The following is a 20,637-nucleotide window of genomic DNA, read 5'->3' as shown; positions in this document are numbered from 1 at the left end:
CGACCCCTGCTCTACAGCCACATATACACTTCTACAACAAAGAAATAAGAACTAATTTAAGACCATAAAGTAAAATGACCAACAACACATTATTTTAGTCAAGCAGCAAAGACACAAAGTAGAAGCATCAGGAGTTTTTCCACTCAGAGAAAACATGACTGGAAAAACCCCCACAAAAAAACTGAACTATGTAAGAAAATAGCATTTATTTGATGCAAACTCTAGCTAATCTGATATTTTTACATCTATCAAACTTAGAGATTCATTGTGACTGACCAGCTCAGAACAGCCACAGTGTTTTTCACACCTGACCGAGACATGAAGGAAGGAAAAACTGAAATTAAATGATGTCATTTTATGTAAAAAACAGCTATTTTTATTTGCCGTACAAAAACTGCCAAAAACTAGGCAACGACAAATGGCATGTTTCATTTATTTCATCAAAAAACAAACCTGCATTTGTGCATGCCTATCATTTTAAGATCCAAAAGTTCCCAAATTAGACAAAACATTTAATGAAGAGAATAATGTTAGTAGATCGACCAACAAAAATGAGCTGTGTGATGAAGCAGTAGTCCTGTGGCACACTTGTGTACCGCATGAATCAAAAACACTTTGGCCTTAGTTTGGGTTTTTTTCACTTGAAGTGCAAATAAACTGTACAGTTACTGGCTACAAAGTCATAATCAAAGCCACAACAGTCTGTAGTTAGCATCCGCTTTGATCATACAACGACTGTTTGAAACTCCACCTCGTCTGGGGAGGTGATGACATATTCCTCTTGCTGCTGCACCACTTGTACTCCTTCTTCCAATGTTTCCTCCGTGGTAACCATAGTAACAGTTCCCTCCGCTGTACCTGCCCTGGCCAGCAGTCTGCCATCACTGATGGCGGAGGCCAGCGTCATGGCCACCTGCTCGGTGAGGCTCTCGGGCGTGGCGATGGTGATGGTATCGCCGCAGTCAGAGATGGACAGGCCTTCCTCGTTCTCGGCCACATTTCGCACAATGATCTGGTGGCTGCTTGCGCCACCCGCACTCTGCGATTGGCTGACGAGTCTCTGCACCACCTTCACGATGTGGTTTCCCATCTGGGAGGGACAGAGTTTGATGGCTTTTTTGTTTCATTTTGTTTTTTTAAAACACTATATGGGTTCAACTTGAATTTTAGCAAATAATGAGATTCACATATTCTGCAAAATGCTCCAACACACGTTCATATAATCCTTGTGAACCAACCTCATTTTGGCTGTCTTCAATGACCGTCACTTCTTGCTGCACTTCCTCCTCCGTTTGTGTCTGAATGATGGAAAACAACAAAGCAAATTAATAATCAGGATTTTTGTGTTTATTTAGACACTGTGGATGCATGCAAACAAATCCTTTGAGTGGACTGCAAATGGACTTAAGGTATCTAACAGGACCACACAACGTCCTTCTCCAGAGTACAAGTCTAATTGGCCCTGATTTAGAGTGCACACAGTTGCTTTTAATCTACTGGCTGCTTTGAAATCCACCTACATTACAATTCCTGACAAAGTCATATCTGTTGCACATTTTATTATGTACTTCCAGTTCCTGCTCTCCCTATTTCAATCTTCCCACATATGGACACAAGAACAGGAGGTCCCCAAGTCCACAAAATCATAGGCCAAATATATGCGTTCATGAATTCTTACAAATGCTTCACAGCCTTAAGGCAGCTTGTACAGAAAAAAAAATGCTTCAAACAGTGCTCAACAAAAGCCATATTTGTTTTTGCTGGTTTTCAAACTAAATTTCTCTGGTATGAATGGAAAATGCTCAAAGTACTAATTTGGTTTAAAAAAACTTTTGATTTTTTGTTTAAAAAGATAAAAGGAGTTTTCCTTTTGAAATTCAGACCTTTACAAACTGCCTTAGTTCTGACTAAATGCATATACTATTATATATTGTACATATATTTATTAGTTTCAGATGTAGCCAGTCTTGTATTTTGCTTGTTTACATTATTGTATTTTGCACAACTCTGTTGCTTGTGAAGCTCGCACACAAGAATTTCACTCACATGTGCTGTACCAATGTACCTGCACATGTGATGTGACAATAAAAGTGATTTGATTTGATTTGATTTTGATTTGACTTTCCACTGAATACAAAATTGCTCTTCAAGTATTTCAACCCCATTCCAGTCATTCTGCAGTAACACTTCTCTTTAAAACTAATGAAATATCACATACAACATTTTGCTGTGGTTCGGAAATCTCGTAATCTAGGCCCTAAACATGGCAAAGGAAATTGTTTGGCTGTAATCAGCGACCCAATCAGTTCGCTGCAGATATAATCATTTAGTACAACTTGAAGAGTGAAATTACACACTTCAGCTTGCACTTTAGTCGCTGATCTAAAAGAGAGAATAGCACCTGCTGTGACTGAACTCTGGACAGATTTGGCAACATGCTCCAAACTTTGAACCCCCCCTCACAGCAACTGTTTAACAGCTTTGTTTTTTTCTGCCCATCTAATAACTGTTATGCAAAGACTATGTTTTCTATTAACCTGTAGTGCTAACCTTGATTATATACTCTTGTGTGTCTGCCACCACTGAGGAGAACTCCACCAACACAGCGTTAGGATCGTCTGAGATGATGGCTGTTGCATCGGGACTGTCCAGTGTTGTCTGTCCTTCTGTTAAAACAACCTGCTGCTCACAGGCGTCATCCTTATGGCAGCCGCCTGGTATAAATACAGGTTGTGTTAACTGGGCTGTTTGCATCTGTGCTGCCAGTACATAAGTCAGTTAGGCTTTGTGTGTCGTCCTGACCTTTAGCGCGCATGTGCCGATTGAGAGTCCCGTGCTCAGCAAAGCCCCGTGCACACTTTGGGCACTTGAAAGGCTTCTCGCCGGTGTGATGGCGGATGTGTCGTACCAGAGAGCCTTTCTCTCTGAAGCCCCTCGAGCAAAACTGACACACATACGGTCTTACATCACCATGAGTCCGCTGGTGCACTTGCAAGGCATTCTGAGAAAGAGAAGAAAATCTGTTAGACTGGAGTGAAATCCCCCATGCCATTAGTTCAAGAATTTTTTTTAATGAATTACCTTGGTTTTGTATGCCTTGTTGCATCTGGTACAGTGGTAAGGTCTGTCATCTGAGTGTGCCCTCATGTGTTCCCGTACATGGCCGATGGTTTTGTAGAGCTTGCCACACTCGCCGCACTTGTATCTCCTCTCGTTGACATGGACTTCCATGTGTTTCTTCAGCAGGTAACCAGTTAGAAACTCTTTATGGCACAATGTACACTTGAAGGGCTTATAACCTGCATAAAGAGGAAGGGAAACACAAGAACAAAACATCTTTTACCACAAGTGGCACCTATAAAGCAAGAAGGTCAGAACTGAGACAACAAAAGACTGAATCCAGCACACTTGGCATGACTTTGTAGAGTGTAAATAACGATAGAGAAATCAGCGGCGACTTTCTGTATTTCTCTGTATTTGGCAACAGGAACAACTATGTTGGAAGTTGGTAAGACCGAGTCACACGATGAGAGTTAATTTCAAAACAAAAAAACAAACAAACAAACAAACAAAAAAACATGACAAGGACGAGGGAGGTCTCTGGTGACTAAAAAACCTCATTAACCCTAATAAAAAAAATTACAGGTTAAATAAAATTACGAAAGTATAGCTAACAAAGTTGAGCAAGCAACCAAAAGACGTGTGAATGACAGAGTGGACTCCAAGTCATTCGCAACATTTTGCTCTCCTCACTTTCCCCATCTACTCTACTGCCCTGTGAAAATAAAGGCCTAATAATTAAAACATAAATAAATTACTTATTTATCTATATTTTTTTAAACAAAATCCTGGCACCAGTATAATGGGTGTGGTTAAATGTAGCAAGAATATTCAGCATATATTTAAGAGCCACTGGAAAGTGACAAACAATCTTTAATAATGAAGTCGTATTTTTAGCTAACGTTAGCAGTGCTAGAGTCAGCAACCTTCAGTCCTTGCTGTTTAACATCCACACGCCCATGAAGAATGTGATTCCTGTAGTCAAGTGGTTTCATACCAGTTTACTCTGACACAGCCTCCATACAACCATTAATTGATGAAGTCGCAGTGCTGGGTAGAGACTTACCTAAATGGCCCTTAACATGAAAGCGGAAATAATTCAATCCCTTGAAGGAGCGGTTACAGTGTGGACAAGTGTGCAGTTTTGATGATGTCCGATCACCACTGTCACCCGTTTCCTACAAAACAAAAACCACAGAAAACTTAAAATGCACCAGAAAGAAAATACAACAGTGTCTCGTGATGAAAAACCTTGACTTTTAACAAAATAACGAAGCGTACCATTTCCTGGTCTGGTGAATGTATATGCTGTGTCAATTCACACTCCCAGTACTTACCTCCTCCATCTCCACAAACTCCTCTTTAACTTGGATCTCAATGACGCCTCCGTCGGCTTCAGGGTGCTCCGAAACAACTTTATTTATCTCCTCAGTTGCATGTGGGGTCTCTGTCTCTTCAACTACAGTCTCCTCTGTCCCCAGTGCAATGCCAGAGTTGATGATGGCCTGACAGATGAGATTGTCACCTGCTGCTGCAGCAGCCGCCAGAGCTTCTGCCTGAGACTGCTCCACCACCACCTGACATGAGAGAGACCGACAGCACAGACAAGGAAAGAATGACAGGCTTTAAACTAGAGAGCATGAGTCATAACACAATCTGTGCTAATTTCATTAGACTATCCTGCAGCTGACTGTTGCCTCTCACCAGTCACTGCAGCCCGGAGAGTAGCTGGTGAGCATTTTGTAGACAAGTCTGTCTCTTACATGCAAACTAAAGGCGATGGCAGCGATATGCTAGCAACCAAATAATCACAAACAGGTTTCTGCCAACTGATCGAGGAATACACAATGTTTTCCCCAGGGAGAGATGAGTCGCTATGAGAAAACCAGTGTCACTGACTGGTCTCTAGGCTTGTGTGACTGGGGCTTTAGCAATGATTTTCCCAGCAATTGTCATCAAGCTGCAGCCACCACATGCAACCGGTCAGTGAACTTATTTTTCCCCTCATGACCTGCGGTTGCCAGATGGTCACTGACCTGTGTGACTCAGGCCTTATTCACTTAATCCTACATTTTCACCTTGCTTGTTACATCCCAGTTAATGTCACATGGTTACCAGTCACACATCTGCAAAACCTCAATAGTACCACCACTGCCAACTAGTGTATCTGCAGTGTAATTACAGAGGGGTGCAGATATTGAAAAGCATGTTAGATATAAGTGGGATAAACTGATTTCATTTTTACAGGAAAGCTCTCTGTAGTAAGCTGGAGCACTGTGAGAAATGTTACATTTGAACAAATAGAAAACTACATCAAAGAAAAGTTCCAGAAATTATGAATGCTGGCAATCATCTCTTTGCAGATTTGAAGAAAAAAAAAAAAATTCTGTGTAACTCTACTTTAAACTGCCTCAAAAGAATCTCGTGCAAAAATGCACCAAATAACTTTAAAGGAGAGGATTCAGTATGTCTTATGTGTGCATTTTAGCAAGAGTTTAAAAATAGTGTTTGAATCTTCATCCTAACCTGTTGCTCCTGTGTAGTTCCATCAACCTCCATTGTAAAGTGGACCTGATGGAGAACCTCTTGGGAACCAGACTCTACCACACTGACCACAGCGGTCTCAGCCTCCACCATTTCCTGCTCCACCGGCTGCTGCTCCTCCACAACTACAACCTCTTGCTGGGCAGCCACTGCAGCTTGATCAGCGTCGATTCCTGAACAAATCGCAAAGAATCAGCAAATCTTCAAACTGAGGCATAATACACTATAAATTAAACTGACTATACATCCATAAAGACGACTTGTTAGTTTTTAGCTAGTTTCTTAAGAACAAATACACAAAGACAGGAGCTAAATCCAACCTTTCTGCACTCCATCCTTGCTGACCAGGATTTCCTTGTACTGAACAAAGCGGATCTTTTCTGTGCATGGTGTGAGAGCTTTGAGGTGTCTGGTGAGAGCACCGGATTCTCTGAAGGCCTGGCCACACAGGGTACATCGATACGGCCGCTCATCTGCAAGAGAAAAGATGTCATTTAAAATGTAGTTAGGTCATTTTCACGAGATGACGTCGGATTAAATAAATAGGTCTCGTGTGACGTCGGTTTTCTCGTCGTACCGGTGTGGCGACGGTTGTGACGAATCAGGGAACCTTTTGTTCGAAACGACGTCCCACATAGGTCACATGAGAAGTTTTTCTGGTCACTGTGAGTTTTCATGTGCGTTCTCAAGATATTGGTCTGAGAAGAAGAAAAAATGAATAAATCACACAGGCCAAATTAGCAACATAAACTCCTAATAACCATTGTGTTTACATTTTCCAATTAAAATAAATGCAAACTCACAGTTTTAAATGTTTTTTTACAAAGGTGGCAAATGTAACGTCCCTCTGTGTTGACTTTATACATGAGCTTGTCACTGTCACCACTGTCAGATACGACTCCTTCTGTTTCATCTGACTGGTCAGACACTTTAAGGGAAGCAGTTTTCTTCCTGCGCCCTCGACCTAACTGAGTGTCGCTTACATCTGTGAGGAGGAAAAAGAAAAAAAAGCCAAAGTAATAATTCAATCTGAAATCTAATAAAAAGCTTAAAACAATGTTAACTTGAGCTGAAGAGACTTGTCACTAACATACTGAACATTGTCTCATCTCAGCCTCTTAGGATTTAGATTAATGCTGGGATTAAACACACATTGAGAAAAATACAATGTGGGAAATGCAGGTAAATACAAGCCAAATTCAAAAAGATGGGTCATTGTGTAAACTGTAAATATAAACAGAATCCATTTCTAAATCTCATAAACCCTTAATTTATTCACAATAGAACACAAAAAAAACATTAAATGTTTAAACTGATACCAGGCACGATTATCTCATCAAAATTACTGTATCACGGCTTCTCGGGGCCAAAGCTCATTTAAAATGGATTTGAGGCAAAGTGAAAAACAGATCTGCGGTCAAATAAAGTCAAAATCTGAAATTCTTTTTGGAAAAGATGGATGCAGTGTCCTCTGGATTAAAGACAGAGAGACCATGGGATTGTCGTCTGCGCTAAGGTCAAAAGCCTGCATCTCTGATGTTATGAGTGTGCACTAATATTTATGTAATTACAAGCTTGGGCATCTGGAAAGGCATCATTAATGCTTTTTCATAAAATATGGGTTTAAGAGGTTTGAAAATCATTAAATTCTGTTTATTTATATTTACAAAGGATCCATTTTTAAAATTTGTATTATGAGGTCTATCATTGCATTAGCTAAACGGCTAACAGGGGAATAGATTTTGCTGCTTGACTCACCGTCGGTAGTCTTCACTGCCTCTGCTGAAGATGCTACTTCAGCCGTTTTCGCCTCTGAAGAAGAAATTCCATTGACCGCAGCAACCTGTGAAAATTTTACAGCATTCAACCTGATGTGACTCAGTAAAAACCCTCCGATTTTAGAGTGTTCCCCGAAAACACACATCACATCTTATACCTCTGGGCTGCCATCGTCCCGTGCCTCCACACGTTTGCAGTGGTGTAACTTGTGCTGGATGAAAGCCTCCAATGTGGAAAACTCGGACTGACAGCGTCCGCACTTGTGTACATCTTCATCTAAAAAGCACAGAAACAAGCCCTTACAATGTGCGGCAACCTCACCTGTTTTTGCAGTAAGCCATCACCTGTCTGCTGTAAAGTTTTCCCAAATACTGGCTGGACTTCTAACGTGGACAACGCTGAGGCGAGGTCGCAAACAAGCTAATCTTGCTAACGGCAGTTAGCAACATTTGAAGATGAAGGAAGTTAGGCCCAAACACAATAATCAATAAACAGTTCAGATCTGCTTTAGCTGCTATGAGGACTCACCTTCGTCTCCCAGCGTGGTTTGAATGGTGATCGTCTCATTGCCGTTCTTCGTTTGCTCCCGCTCACTTTCTGCCGTATGATTATTTTCCACACTCATGTCGTTTCAATCCTCCGTCTCTGTCGCAACGCTGCAAAAGGGAGGAAAACATGGCGGATTTACGACCCCGTAGTCATAACAACAAAGAGCGCGTGCGTATGTCTTCTCGCGGACAGAAAGGCGAAAATTCATTATGTTGAAAATGCATGTTTACATACACATAATACAGGCAGCTCTCATTCAGCTCAGTACATTTAATATAAGATTTATTAGGAAAGAATATACAATATTTCTATTTCTATTTTTCCTTCATATATGCGCAGTTGAAATGACGTGTGACGGGTAAATAATATATAGAGACATTTCTAGAAGAAAACAAACTATAAATGGCGCTCGCTGTATACATGTATGTCTTTACAAACCACTGGGAAATCCCACAAACCGGTGGCAATAATACATGTGAGGAGTGCTCCTTTGCACCCACACTCTTAAACGAGTTAATCCCAAATGAGTTAAACTTAAAGGAGTGAGGAAAACAACGGTTTCTGTTATGCTCCAGTTGGTATTTTTCCTGGTATGGTTAGAGCTAACTGCTGAGTGAAAGGTAACTTTAAATCACTTCTAAGTTGTAATACTTATCTTCTTCTTCTTCTTCTTCTTTAATGCCAGAGCTAAATCGACATTTTAAATCATCCTCTCAAAATTTCAGATTATTATGTTAGAATGTCAGTTTACTGAGTATCTTGAAAATGTATGATACATAACATATGGACAGGAAACAAAAATTTTCAGCAGAAACATGTTCCCACTGCTGAAGAAAACTGTTTTTTGCTATTTGTAAGACAAACTTTAGATATATTGAAAAATTTGAAATTTCATAAATAACTCGAAATTTTAAGATACTTAGTAAGTGGAAATATGTAACTTGAAAGTTTGAGATAATAACTCAAGATTTCGACCCAGCTCTGCCTTACTTTTTTTTTTTACTGTGGCAGAAATAAATTTCCACATCCATGTAACAAGTGTGTAGTCTAGGTTCATGCTGGCTGTAGTTGCTCACATCGAACCTTGATAATGGCCCATGGCATTGCACTTAATGCAAGGGAGACTTCTTCAAGAGGTCTAATTTTATGAACTTACATTTGTATTGATTTAAATGGAGAAGGAACAAACTCTTGTCCCTGCTTCACATCGCCTGTTTCAATGCTTCGTTGCCTTATGTTACAGTCATTTCATATTTACACAGAGACCTTTATGAGTCATGAGTGGCAACACTAAGCAGTACAAAAATAAGACTTTGGCAAATGTACTGGTGATCTTTTACCCTTAAATGACCTTGCAGTGGGGGGGTCATTTAAGGGTCAAGTGGTTTTACGCTTTAAAGAAAACATTCGTAGAAAAAAGATAATTGTGGGTATCAGTGTTTTGGCTTCGTAAAACAATATAATTTATGTATTTATTGACATAGGTATACAGTTGACATTTCTAAGGTTTGTGTCTGTGTTTCTCCCTGCTATTCGCGACATACGAGTAAACTTTACGGCAGTAAATATGGCTTCTCATTTCAGCGGTGTGCTGCAGCTGACAGACCTCGATGATTTTATAACTCCTTCTCAGGCAGGTTTTGTAACACTCGTGTAACATCTTACAATATCATATGTATTTTTGTGGGACATCGCTAACGAGTGATTAGCTTCACGTGTATGTATAAAAAAATAATACTAATTGAAGAAAACCTACCCAAGTCGCTAGCATATCTAACCGTAACTGTTCTTATCTGTTGTGAGTTGACATAGAGTAGTTTTCGAACAAAGTTCGCCATATTACGATATTTATAAATTGGAGTAATTTTGTCTCAGTTTGTAAAATCCGTGAACTTTAAAGTGACGAGACGGATGTTGCGCAGTTAGCTTACTGCTAGTTATAGCGATCATGACGCAAGTATGACGAACTGCTGGAAACAAGTCTTTTAAAAAGAGCTTATCGCGCTCGCTAGCAATGGTTTTGTGTTTTATGTCCTATCATATACTTTTTCCTGTGTTGTTTTAGTTTTCTTTGGTGCCTCTGGGCGTTGTCATAAATTGTTTTCTATTGTACATGAATGGAAAGGCGGTTGATCGAGATGACATACCTATGGAGGAATGAAATGCCTAGTGAACCTTTTAACCAGATTAAGCTGATGAGCCACACCATGAAGATATGAGAAAAAAGGTGTGGAAGTTAGGTTAAGAAGACCTAAGGTGAAGGTGACCAATCAGTGAGCAGCAGTATGTGTTTCAGTATGTTGCTCCGAGAAGGAGCAATGTTTGCTTTGAGAGTGTTGATAGAGAAGGTCTGAAGGTGTTGCACTGTCTTTGTGGAACCAGAGAAAGCAGGAATGGGGAAAAGAGGTAGACCTTAGTGAGATTCATGGATGTAGTGAAAAAGGACATGCAGAGAGTTGGTGTGACAGGAGGGAATACTAGGGCCAGGTGGTGGAAGATGATCCACCGTGGCAAACCCCAAAATTGAGAACAATAAAAGAATTAAAAGAACATTGTATGTGGATTTAGCATTTAAAAAATTGCTAATTTATTTTTTCTTGTTGACTTTTTTCTGCAGGAGTGTGTTAAGCCTGTCAAAGTAGAGAAGAAACAAGGTAAATCTGTGGCCAAAATACAGATAGAAGATGATGGCAGTTATGTACAAGTCAACAAGGTGGGTTTAAAGGCTTGAGTTTGAGTTGTTGAATTTCAGGTATTGCACCGCCCCATATTTTGAGTTCATCAAATGTGTTTTTAGGATGGTGGGAAGCAGAAGTTGGAGAAAGCAAAGATCACACTGAACGACTGTTTGGCCTGCAGTGGCTGTATCACCTCAGCTGAGAGTGTCCTCATCACACAGCAAAGCCATGAAGAGCTCTTCAAAGTGCTCCGTAGGAACAAGGTAGAGTTACGTCATCTGAATGCTACTTACATGAGACTAATAATTTAGCCTGGCATCATTTTCACCTGTGAATCATTTCAACTCCAGGCCAATGAGACAGAGCAAAAGATTGTGGTGGTGTCAGTGTCACCACAGGCCAGAGCCTCCCTGGCAGCACATTATAACCTGAGCAGTAGTGAGGCAGGCAGGAGGCTTACCTCGTTCTTCAAAGACCTTGGTGAGTGTAAATATGCATTCAAACAATGGGCTTATTTAGGTTGACATAGTCACCTCTGAAAATTGTTGTTGTTACTGTTGTTGCAGGAGTTCATCATGTGTTTGATACCAGCTTCAGTCGGACCTTTAGTCTGCTGGAAAGTCAGAGAGAGTTTGTGGAGCGTTTCCAAAGGAAGGAACAGGATAGTAAGGCCCTGCCCATGCTAACGTCAGCCTGTCCAGGTATTCCACCAGAAACACTCAGGAGCACAAAGTAAAATTAGTGATGTTGGAGGGTCCTGCCTTTTTCACGTCATCCTTGTTTGTCTTTCATCGTTTACTGTCCTTGTGTGTAAAAAAAAAAAAAAAAAAAAAAAAAAAAAAATGTTCCACTCTCACAAAGAAAGATAGAATGTTTAAAATTTTATTAGGTACTTGGTATATTTATTGATTTGATCAAAGGTTAAATTAACAGAAGTCAGTCCTCCAGTGTCAAATAATATCTAGTAATCCAGTATGCAGTTGGGTTAGTTAACAGTGATGGGCCACATAACTGACATAATACTGTGTAGAAGTCTTGGGCCACCCTTCATTTCTTTATATTTTGCTAGAAAAATGGTGGAAATAGATGGAGTGATTTATTGAAATGTGCAAAATGAAACTGAAATAGAGTAGATAATGGGTACACAGAGTTTGTACAATTCTAACAAGCTTGAAAGTCAATAATTAGTCTGACCAACTTTATTCTTCAACCCAGCCTGGACTGTCTTAGGCAAGTGTCTGTCTTTGGTTCAGGGTGGATCTGTTATGCAGAGAAGACTCACGGGGAGTATATTCTTCCATTTATTAGTACCACTCGCTCCCCCCAGCAGATGATGGGATCTTTGGTCAAAAGCTATTTTGCTGAACGACAGGTGAGCTTTGTATTTGTTGAGGAGTGGTGTAAATATACACAGTTCAAAAGTCTCAAAAAGAGAGGCTGCTGAAATGTGTGTTCCATGTATTTTTAGAAGCTGAGTCCACAGCAGATCTACCATGTGGCAGTAATGCCTTGCTTTGACAAGAAACTTGAGGCTTCACGGTCAGACTTCTACATGCCCAACGCTGAGACCCGTGAAGTGGATTGTGTCATCACGTCTGGTACAGTGATTACTCCTATAGTGGTCTTTGTGCGTATGGACTCGCATTATCGTCGGTCTTATTTTTCCTATCTATTAAAGGGGAGGTTCTGAAAATGCTGGAGGAGGAAAATGTGTCCCTTAATGATCTGGAGTCTGCTGCCCCAGATACAATGTACGTTCTTTTTCATTTTGCTTTTTTTTTTTTTTTTTAAATTTGATAATTCACTCACATAAAGTAATTATACAATTCCACCTGCATAGCTAGACTCATTCCCTATTCATTTATTTTTTTTATCACAGGTTCAGCAGTTTCTGTGGAGATGAGTTCCTGAGTCATGCTGGGAGTGGATCAGGAGGTTACCTGCATCATGTTTTTACACATGCTGCCAAGCACCTTTTCGGAGAGGAGGTGAAGAATCTTACCTACAAGACCCTCAGGTGAGCATGTCGCCTCTTCTTAAAGCAGCAGAAGCGCTTCACGGTGGTGTGATGTGTCCTGGAACAGCCAAGCTCGAAACCAAATATAAATGAGGACACATTCTGTGCTCGTGATGCACATTCACAGTAGCTAGATCATCTCAAAGTAACACTACTCATGAGACTGATTATGCCACTCCACCATGTCAGGGGAATGTTCAGTTTCTGTTGATTTATATGATGCAAGAACCCGACACAATCACTCTTTGCCACAGGAATAAAGACTTCCAGGAGGTGAGTCTAGAGAAAGATGGCGTTGTCCTGCTGTGCTTTGCCTCAGCCTACGGCTTCCGCAACATTCAGAACCTGGTGCAAAAACTCAAGAGGGGAAAATCGCCTTACCACTTTGTTGAAGTTATGGCCTGCCCATCAGGTGAGGTGAAAAATGCAGATGTTCAACTTTCCAGATACCTTTTTTTTTTTTTTTTTTTTTTTTTCTTTTCATGTGAGCCATTGAACTTTTGACCTATTAGAATAGGAGGTTACCCACATAAGAGACTGAATTGTTACCTCAGCACTATCATTTTTACATGCAAATTAGCCACGGTAAGCGATAAGCTGGTCCGAATGTTTTAAAAATGGCATTGCTACATACAAATGGACATGAAATTATAAGATGCAGCATTTAGTCACATCTGTGAAGTGAATAGTACAACATGCATGCATTACATCGTCAGGGGAATAACCAACAAACAAACTCCACAATAGTCACATCAGCTTGCCGTTTGTTATTTAATGTTTATCTATGTTTGTCTTTACCTCTTGTTCAGGATGCCTGAATGGCGGCGGGCAGGTGAAGCCCTCGACTGGCCAAAACCAAAAGGAGTTGCTCCAGAAAGTTGAGGATCTCTACAAAGCAGAGCGCCCCCTGTTGCCAGAAGATGACGCTCGCGTAGCTGAATTGTACCAGTCCTGGCTCAACAGTGTAGGAGATGAAAGAGCCAAAGAGCTGTTACACACACAATACCACACTGTGGAAAAAATGACCAATGGTCTCGCTATGAAGTGGTGATACATGTTTTTTGTTGTCCAGCAGAGTGTTTCTGCAGAGTTTTATTTTGCACAAATTTTGGACAGGCTGTGTCTACAGATCGTCCAAATATATAATATTTGTTTGCTAATACCTCTTTGTAAAACACTTTCCTCACCTAAAAGCTTTATGGCAGAGGGGTATACAATGAAGGAAGACCAACACAGTCAGGCTGTCTCTTCCTTAGCTGCCTTGACAAAACCTAAAACCAGAGTCGGCGATAATGGAGGTGGTTATCAAGTTTCTCTGTTAAACTGGCATTTCTGCTTCAGGTTCTATGTACACTCACATTAAAAAATGAGCATTTCACACATCACACGACGACTCTTGCACACAAAATGATCCCTATGAGTGTCATCCAATTCTAATCAGAGATGATGCTTTACAGCTGAGCTTCATTTGTGATGTTACTAAGATACGGCTTAATAACGTGCACATATGTAAGGTATTCCACCAGCAGAGAATCTGTATTGCATTTAAAGATGAAAATGTGCCATTTAACCTGCTTTGAACAGGTTCAGCAAAAGTCATCGCAGTGATTTAGCCACTGGGCCACCTTTGTGCTGCTGAAAACTTTGGTATAAAGTTGACACAGCCAACAAGCTCATATATTCTTAGTAAATATGTGAAAACCTGTTAAAATGTAAGCAAAATGTATTCATTGATTTGATCGTTACATGTGTGTACACATTTTGAAAATAAACATTAATTATAGCTGTGTGTTTTATAAGTTACTGAAAAAAGAACACTGTGTCCTGAATATGGATTGAGACCGATGTTTTATTAAATAATCTTTTGACTCCCATATACAGCTTTTAGGCTCTTGTATTTTGTGCATGTAATCTTTGGGATGAAAATCATCAATTTACATTCATAGTGATGTTCACTGCATGTATTTTTCTACCCTTGTAATACACTTTAACATATTCGATACCTGTCCCAAAATAGTGAGCACAAGGTAGAGTCTAAATGACAAACAAATTCACTTAAATTAAGGTAAATTAGATCTGAAGCTTTCACTTCCAGAATTAAGAGGACAAAGACACTGGGAAATATATATATACACATATACATCATCTCTAAACTGACCAAAAAAGTTAAATGAGAGAACTGTAGCAATGTTACCAGACAGAAAAATGTCTATAAAAAAAAAAGTAAATATCAAAGCAATGAAAGTTTCACATGCATACAAATAATAATGAACTGAAGGTTACATTTCTTCCAAAACCAGTTATTTGAATCAATAAATACACAAAATGTAATCTCGACAGTTTTACTGAAAATTGGTATTAACAGACGTTAACTGGTGCAGTTGGTGTGTAAGAGACTGGGAGACCGGCCTCTAAATTAATTTGTTTCTGAGGAATATTTAATGACAGCAGCTTTGTACTGCATTTTAAATGCAAAGAGGGGATTCCACTTGATGGTTAACCAGCACTCAGGGGTGTATTGGTCAGACTTTGTTTTAAAGCAACAAAACAATGCACTCTACAGGTCTTGTGTCTCGCTGCATTCAGTTTTTCACCCTCATCCTCATTCTGTTAGCTCTGGTTAACTGATTTACATACTACTGCTGATGCCTGTGAATGTGGACTTCAAGGTCTGAGGAGCCCCCATTCCAGAGCCAGCATGGCGTGAGGAGGAAGTCTCTCCTTGGGCTTCTTGAATTTGTCCTTCTCTTTTCGCAGGACCCTCAGCACCTCTATGGGGTCAGTCTTCCCCGTGAACTTCTGCACTGCTTCCTCCCTGCAGTAAAAAAAGATTTGAAAAGGAAGAAACACAACTGATGCACCACTACACTACACTATAGTACAAAATAAAAATATTTGAGAAAACTAAGAGCTTCCCTCTAGTTCAGTCCAGGTTTTAAAAACAGTTGACCACAAACTGATTCGAGCATAGAGAATAACACACGGTTACTGAGCGTTTCCTGTTTTTCAGTCGTACGTGAAGTGTTGTGCAAGTCTTGAGTCACCCTTTTGCTTCCAAGGAATCAAACTATCTTGTAACGTTTTAAAGTGGTCTTGAGCAAAATAGTGTGAATCATTTTCAAAGGAATGTTTTTTTATTGTTATTATTTACTCAGCCACTTAACACTGACCTATGAATCATTCGAGCATAAACAACGAATCCAACTCAAGTGATGAACCGGTGTTGTGACAAATTAGCAAAGAACCTATTTTAAACAGTATCTTTAGGCACTTTGTTTCTAGCAGCCTGTAACAAAAACACATAATTTGTTACAGTTACATCTATGAAAAATACCAAAGATAATACAGTTTGACTGACACAAAATAGTAGCTTAAAAAACTATTCGCTGAAAGCTTGGTGTACAGTGTCCTTAAAAAAAAACAAGAAGAAAGAGAGGAAACTGGACAAGTGGAAGACAAAAGAAGAAGTGGCACGCCTAAAAATATATATATATATTGATAGCAGATGAACACCATCTGAAAGTCATGCCATTAACAAATAGGAAAATCTGTTCAGCCGCAGGAAGTGGAAGGGTGGCTGTTAAGAAGCAATTTTTAAGGACAGGGAGGCAAAGCTGAGGTATGCCAAATTACACAAGAACTGCACTGAAGATCAGTGCAATGTGGAAACGACACTGTCAATGCAGTAAAAGCACACTTGGATAGAAAAACAAACAGTGAAACACTATTAGTCATGGACTGGCCTCCCCAGAGGCTGGACTGCAACATTTTTGAAGCAGTGTGGGATCATCTGGACAGAAAACAGAACAAAAAGCAGCCATGATCCAAAAAAAGAGCTTTGAAGCTAATTCAAGAAGTCTGGAAGACTTTTCCTGAAGACTACTTAAAGAAATGATGAGAAAGCTTCTCTAAGAGAGTTCAGGCTGTATTAAAGAATAAAGGTGGTCATATCAAATATTAACTTTAAAGCTTGTTAGGATTGTACAGAATATGTTTTTGTCTTATATACTTTTATTTGATGTATATGTTTGTAGCTGTTTCAATGAATCCCTCCACCCATTTCCCATTTTCTGAGCAAAATATAAACAAAGATGAATCGTGACTAGAAAATGTATCTAATCTGTTTGTGAGGGGTAGCCAATCACAAGAAAGTTAGTTACTTAGTTAGTAGGAGGCAGTTCCAAGAGCCATTATAACATAAACAAGGGTTATTTTAAACTGTGAATGATGCAAAGCTGGTAAAGCACAGAGCTGGAAATGACCCAAAGGGTTCCCCACAAAGGGAGTTTTTGTTTCTGGAACAGGAATTAAAGGTTGCTTATAGTGACTAACTTGATTTTAAAGTAATTGTGTTTCACCTGACCCATCACTCTATATATGCTATACATAAACATCCAGACTCACGAGACACGAAGAAAAGGGTTGTATTCGAATTCTTCCATCAGTGTAGATGGCACTGTGGGTTTGTCATCATCATCTCTTGCCTGCAGAGACAGCAAACACTTTAAGAAACCTGGTATAAACATATTTAAATGTATTTAAAGATTAAGGCTTGGACTATTCTCTGTGCAGCAAAAGCCTGTAAAGGATTACTTATCTGTGCAACAGACCACCATTGTTGTCCAAGATATTTAAAAACAACAACAACAATGATCTAACATAAATGCCTTTAACACACTGGAAATAGTTGTGGATCACCTACTATGTAATCTGTATATATTTGCGTATCAGGAGACAGGCTAACACCAGAGAAAACTGCAAGCCTTATTCTTGTAGCAGCTTCCTGTATCATGCTCACCCTGGCCCAGCTCAGCATCTCCTTAACCTTTTCATTTTCTGGCTCCACCAGCATGGCAAACTTCAAGTTCTTTATGGTGTACTCGTGCCCACAAAACACCTTCTAAAAGATGAACAAAGCCTCATTTAAAGTAGGGATTAGCTCACAGCACAGCTTCAGTATCTTTACTCATTCTGGGCTTTGTGCCATTTTTAAGACAGTTTGTACTATGAAGGGTGAAAAGAGAGCCAGTCCTGCCCTCAATTCACTGATTGTTGTGGAGTGATGATTCACTATAGTGATTTAGACTTATCTGAGGTCATGCTAGCTGTTGTTAACCCTGTAGAGGTCGTACACACATGCATACGCAAACAGTTAGTATTTCTTGTTTCCACTAACCGTGTCTTGAGGTAGGGAACCAAGCACCTGGGTGAGGTTGTGGTACATCTGCTCTGCTGTACCCTCAAGGAACCGTCCACATCCACCAATAAACAACGTATCCCCTAGCAACCCAAAGAAAGGACAAGGGGATGTCACAGGAGGCAGTGGTCAGTTTTTGTCATCGCACACAACATGGACAACTTATAGTATTCATATCTCTAGCCACTCAGAAATCAGTTATTAAGATTATTTGCCTGAAGACACAACAGTTGCAACATGAAGTGAGTCATTTTTTTTGCCTTTACTGTACAGTCAGAAGCAGTATGGCGAAATCTACTAGTGTCTTGGATTTCAACCGGTGCACTGATTCTTTATGTGTACAGAAAAAGACCTGTGAACACAGCAGGGGCGTCAGTGCACTCATCCTCCCAAACAAAGTAGCACATGTGACCAGAGGTATGGCAGGGAGTAAACAGGCACCTCACATTGATGGAGCTAAACTGCAGATGAAGAAAAGGACAACGAGGCAAAAAAAAAATCAGAACTGAAAAAGACAACAGGTTTGTAAAATTTCAAAACGCAGCTAAACGGCATCTTCATCGAGCTCCTGTAGGTGCTTTGTGGACACCTTCAGTTCCTGTGCATTTGTCACTTTATCCGTCAGACCCCCGATTCGATCGTCTCCCCCGTACACCCTCAGGCCAGGGACCTCCTTCACCAGAGCCTCATTCCCACGAGCGTGGTCCCTAGTAAGCAGAGGCACCAAATTACTCCATTAGCCTCAATTTGACTGAGATGCTTTGCAGTGTTGTTACCTGACACGAAACGCTCCTCTTACCAGTGATGGTGTGTGGTGAGAACAGCTATCAAGGAGACGCCTTCTCGTTTCACTATTTCTAGCAGCTGTGGGGGGAAAAAAATCATCCAGTCACTTTTAAAGCAAAACAGCCAAACAGTCCTCAGGTGCAGCTTCTTTGTCCTATGATTGTTTTAGCTTCAGAAAAGTGTAATAGTAGGAGAATGTACAAGGTGCATTAAATGATGAGGAAAGCAAACATTTATTGCAGCCCTTAAAATTCTTCTTCTTTTGTTGGCTCATAATTAAACTGATCCACCTTCCCTTCTTTTGCCCCTTGCAGAGTCACACCTGTCGCCCTCTCATTCACACACATGTATTCTGTTTTGCTTCACTCTCACTACAAATCACAGTGTCTGCTGCAAACATGATAGTCCCCACAGAGACTCCTGCCTGACTCCTGCCTCATCATAGCAAACACACCTCACCACCATCTCGCTGTCCTCATACAGGTCCTGCATCACCCTACTTCTCTGTCACTCCTCACTTCCTCATACTGACTTCCAGAGTGTGTCTCTTTGCACCCTATCATGCCTTCTCTGGAGACAGTGCAATTCCTTTTGACCTCTGTATACCTCTGACCTCTCCATAAACACTCTCAAAGCAAGTATGGTATCTGTAGTGCACTTTCTCTACAGTATCTATGAATATTGCTTATTGCTTTTTAAAATTTCCTTATTTTTAACAAACCAGTTTTCGATTTTTCACTGAATCAATTTTTAAACTGTTTCCTTGTTTTGTTAGATACATAGATGATCAAAAAAATAAGTTGAAGTCTTTTCTGAAGTATGACGCCATTTTTAAATCACAGGCACAACAATGTCTCTCACCCGGTGTGGCACAGCCGGGTCCACAGCTATCGCCTGTTTGCTCTGCTCCTCTATCACCAGGTACATGTAGTTGTCTTCCAGGATGGAGATCACCTTTACCTTCATGGTACCCGCACACGCATGCGCACCACAGTGAGCGACGCTTCAAGAAGAGGTTTGATTAGTCAACGTATGAATCATTTACTTGAACGCACCTGTCTTCTGCACGAGATGTTAAATACTTCGTCAAGCATAAACAGGTAGTCGATATAAGCATGCTGGCCGGTGTAAGCTGCGCCAGCCCGTAAACTACAGTGTCATGTAGCCGAGTACTTCCTGATGATGTCACATGACTCTAAAATCTAAAAATAGTTTTAAAAAAATCAGAGAAGAGCTACCTCTCTTTAAGTGTATCCGATCAGGTCGTTTATTGCAGCTGGACTGTGCCCATCTTCAAATTATTAACTCACATTTCTGTCAGACGAAGAAGTTATCGCGACATCGTGGAATCAAAGGGTCAAAACTAAGACCTTTTAATCGAGCTGGAAACAGTCAAACGCCTTTAAATTTGTTACAAATATATACGTGTGTGTGTGTGTGTCGTAGGGGCTTATTTATCAATGTGTTTTTTCTTGATTCATGCTTCTCTGCCCCTGGAAATGTACAAGCCTTGGTTAAAAATAAAAACCAGTTAAATTATTAACATCTAAAATTTCAAATAATTATTCACATTTTTACATTGTTAAAGACTATAATTATTTTATAATAGTAATTAACTATTAGTAAAGCATGAATAGGCATTTTCAGACATTATCTGACACCTTTTAGGATGGCTAATCATTATTTTGCAAAGAGTTTTTATATAGAAGCAAACATGAATGTGGTGCATTTATATAGTTCAAATTACTAAACAATGGATAAAGTATGGCTTTTTAATAGTCAATCCAGCCTCTAGGGGCATAATATCAGCCTTGTACAATTCAATTTCCAATTTAAAATGTTCTTCAGTAGCTGCCATCAAATCTAAATGGGAACAGGACCTTAACTCTCATTTGACAAAAGAACTGTGGGACTCTATCCTTGGCCAAGTTCACATTATATCATTGTGTGCTCGACACACACTCATTCAATTTAAGATTGAATTTAAGGGCTAAGTTGGTGCCAGAGGCAGACCCAACCTGTAGAAG

The 20,637-nt window shown here is 40.0% G+C and overlaps 3 protein-coding genes across 4 annotated transcripts; 1 reads left to right on the top strand and 2 right to left on the bottom strand.

Annotated features, from left to right (window-relative positions):
- Positions 1–353: 353 nt before the first annotated feature.
- Positions 354–8,069, bottom strand: e4f1 (E4F transcription factor 1). Its single transcript, XM_085271098.1, has 14 exons — positions 7,912–8,069; positions 7,541–7,659; positions 7,363–7,447; positions 6,408–6,589; positions 6,182–6,302; positions 5,925–6,077; positions 5,587–5,777; positions 4,398–4,637; positions 4,127–4,238; positions 3,082–3,299; positions 2,803–3,001; positions 2,551–2,714; positions 1,239–1,298; positions 354–1,090 (listed from the first exon to the last, which is right to left on the bottom strand). The coding sequence occupies exons 1-14, from the start codon at positions 8,006–8,008 to the stop codon at positions 725–727; spliced, it is 2,307 nt and encodes a 768-aa protein (XP_085127224.1). The 5' UTR covers positions 8,009–8,069; the 3' UTR covers positions 354–724.
- A 1,407-nt stretch (positions 8,070–9,476) lies between these two features.
- On the top strand, positions 9,477–14,501 carry ciao3 (cytosolic iron-sulfur assembly component 3). The gene is made up of 11 exons (XM_085271100.1): positions 9,477–9,565; positions 10,550–10,645; positions 10,730–10,873; positions 10,961–11,090; positions 11,177–11,311; positions 11,864–11,982; positions 12,079–12,208; positions 12,289–12,361; positions 12,490–12,627; positions 12,882–13,039; positions 13,437–14,501. Exons 1-11 carry the CDS (start codon positions 9,500–9,502, stop codon positions 13,676–13,678), a joined length of 1,431 nt encoding a protein of 476 aa, XP_085127226.1. The 5' UTR covers positions 9,477–9,499; the 3' UTR covers positions 13,679–14,501.
- On the bottom strand, positions 14,457–19,986 carry LOC146576078 (hydroxyacylglutathione hydrolase-like protein). Of its 2 annotated transcripts, XM_085271102.1 has the most exons (9): positions 19,849–19,986; positions 19,472–19,613; positions 18,624–18,688; positions 18,414–18,531; positions 18,177–18,285; positions 17,804–17,907; positions 17,426–17,527; positions 17,032–17,111; positions 14,457–15,442 (listed from the first exon to the last, which is right to left on the bottom strand). In XM_085271102.1, exons 2-9 carry the CDS (start codon positions 19,574–19,576, stop codon positions 15,292–15,294), a joined length of 834 nt encoding a protein of 277 aa, XP_085127228.1. In that variant the 5' UTR covers positions 19,577–19,613; positions 19,849–19,986; the 3' UTR covers positions 14,457–15,291. The 2 variants fall into 2 exon arrangements, with proteins under 2 accessions (XP_085127228.1, XP_085127227.1); XM_085271101.1 differs by lacking the exon at positions 19,849–19,986 and having other exon boundaries at positions 19,472–19,833.
- Between the last annotated feature and the right edge of the window lie 651 nt (positions 19,987–20,637).

Source organism: Mchenga conophoros, linkage group LG4, assembly GCF_057382185.1.
Source record: "Mchenga conophoros isolate Kocher_MC1m ecotype Shallow Benthic linkage group LG4, M_conophoros_male_GT1.1, whole genome shotgun sequence".
NCBI classification, from domain to species: domain Eukaryota; kingdom Metazoa; phylum Chordata; class Actinopteri; order Cichliformes; family Cichlidae; genus Mchenga; species Mchenga conophoros.
Note: the sequence above shows the minus strand (reverse complement) of the source record. Positions and strands in the feature narration are given on the sequence as shown.

Excerpts from the sequence above, each read along its gene's own strand:
- e4f1 (XM_085271098.1), bottom strand. The coding sequence starts at position 8,008 with ATGAGTGTGGAAAATAATCATACGGCAGAAAGTGAGCGGGAGCAAACG. Across the intron at positions 6,590-7,362 it reads GGCAGTGAAGACTACCGACG|ATGTAAGCGACACTCAGTTA; the intron begins GTGAGTCAAGCA and ends TCCTCCTCACAG. Across the intron at positions 4,239-4,397 it reads AGTTTGTGGAGATGGAGGAG|GAAACGGGTGACAGTGGTGA; the intron begins GTAAGTACTGGG and ends TTTGTTTTGTAG.
- ciao3 (XM_085271100.1), top strand. The coding sequence starts at position 9,500 with ATGGCTTCTCATTTCAGCGGTGTGCTGCAGCTGACAGACCTCGATGAT. Across the intron at positions 11,983-12,078 it reads GCTATTTTGCTGAACGACAG|AAGCTGAGTCCACAGCAGAT; the intron begins GTGAGCTTTGTA and ends ATGTATTTTTAG. Across the intron at positions 13,040-13,436 it reads AGTTATGGCCTGCCCATCAG|GATGCCTGAATGGCGGCGGG; the intron begins GTGAGGTGAAAA and ends CCTCTTGTTCAG.
- LOC146576078 (XM_085271102.1), bottom strand. The coding sequence starts at position 19,576 with ATGAAGGTAAAGGTGATCTCCATCCTGGAAGACAACTACATGTACCTG. Across the intron at positions 17,112-17,425 it reads AGATGCTGAGCTGGGCCAGG|GCAAGAGATGATGATGACAA; the intron begins GTGAGCATGATA and ends CTGTCTCTGCAG. Across the intron at positions 15,443-17,031 it reads AACCCTTTTCTTCGTGTCTC|GGAGGAAGCAGTGCAGAAGT; the intron begins GTGAGTCTGGAT and ends TTTTTACTGCAG.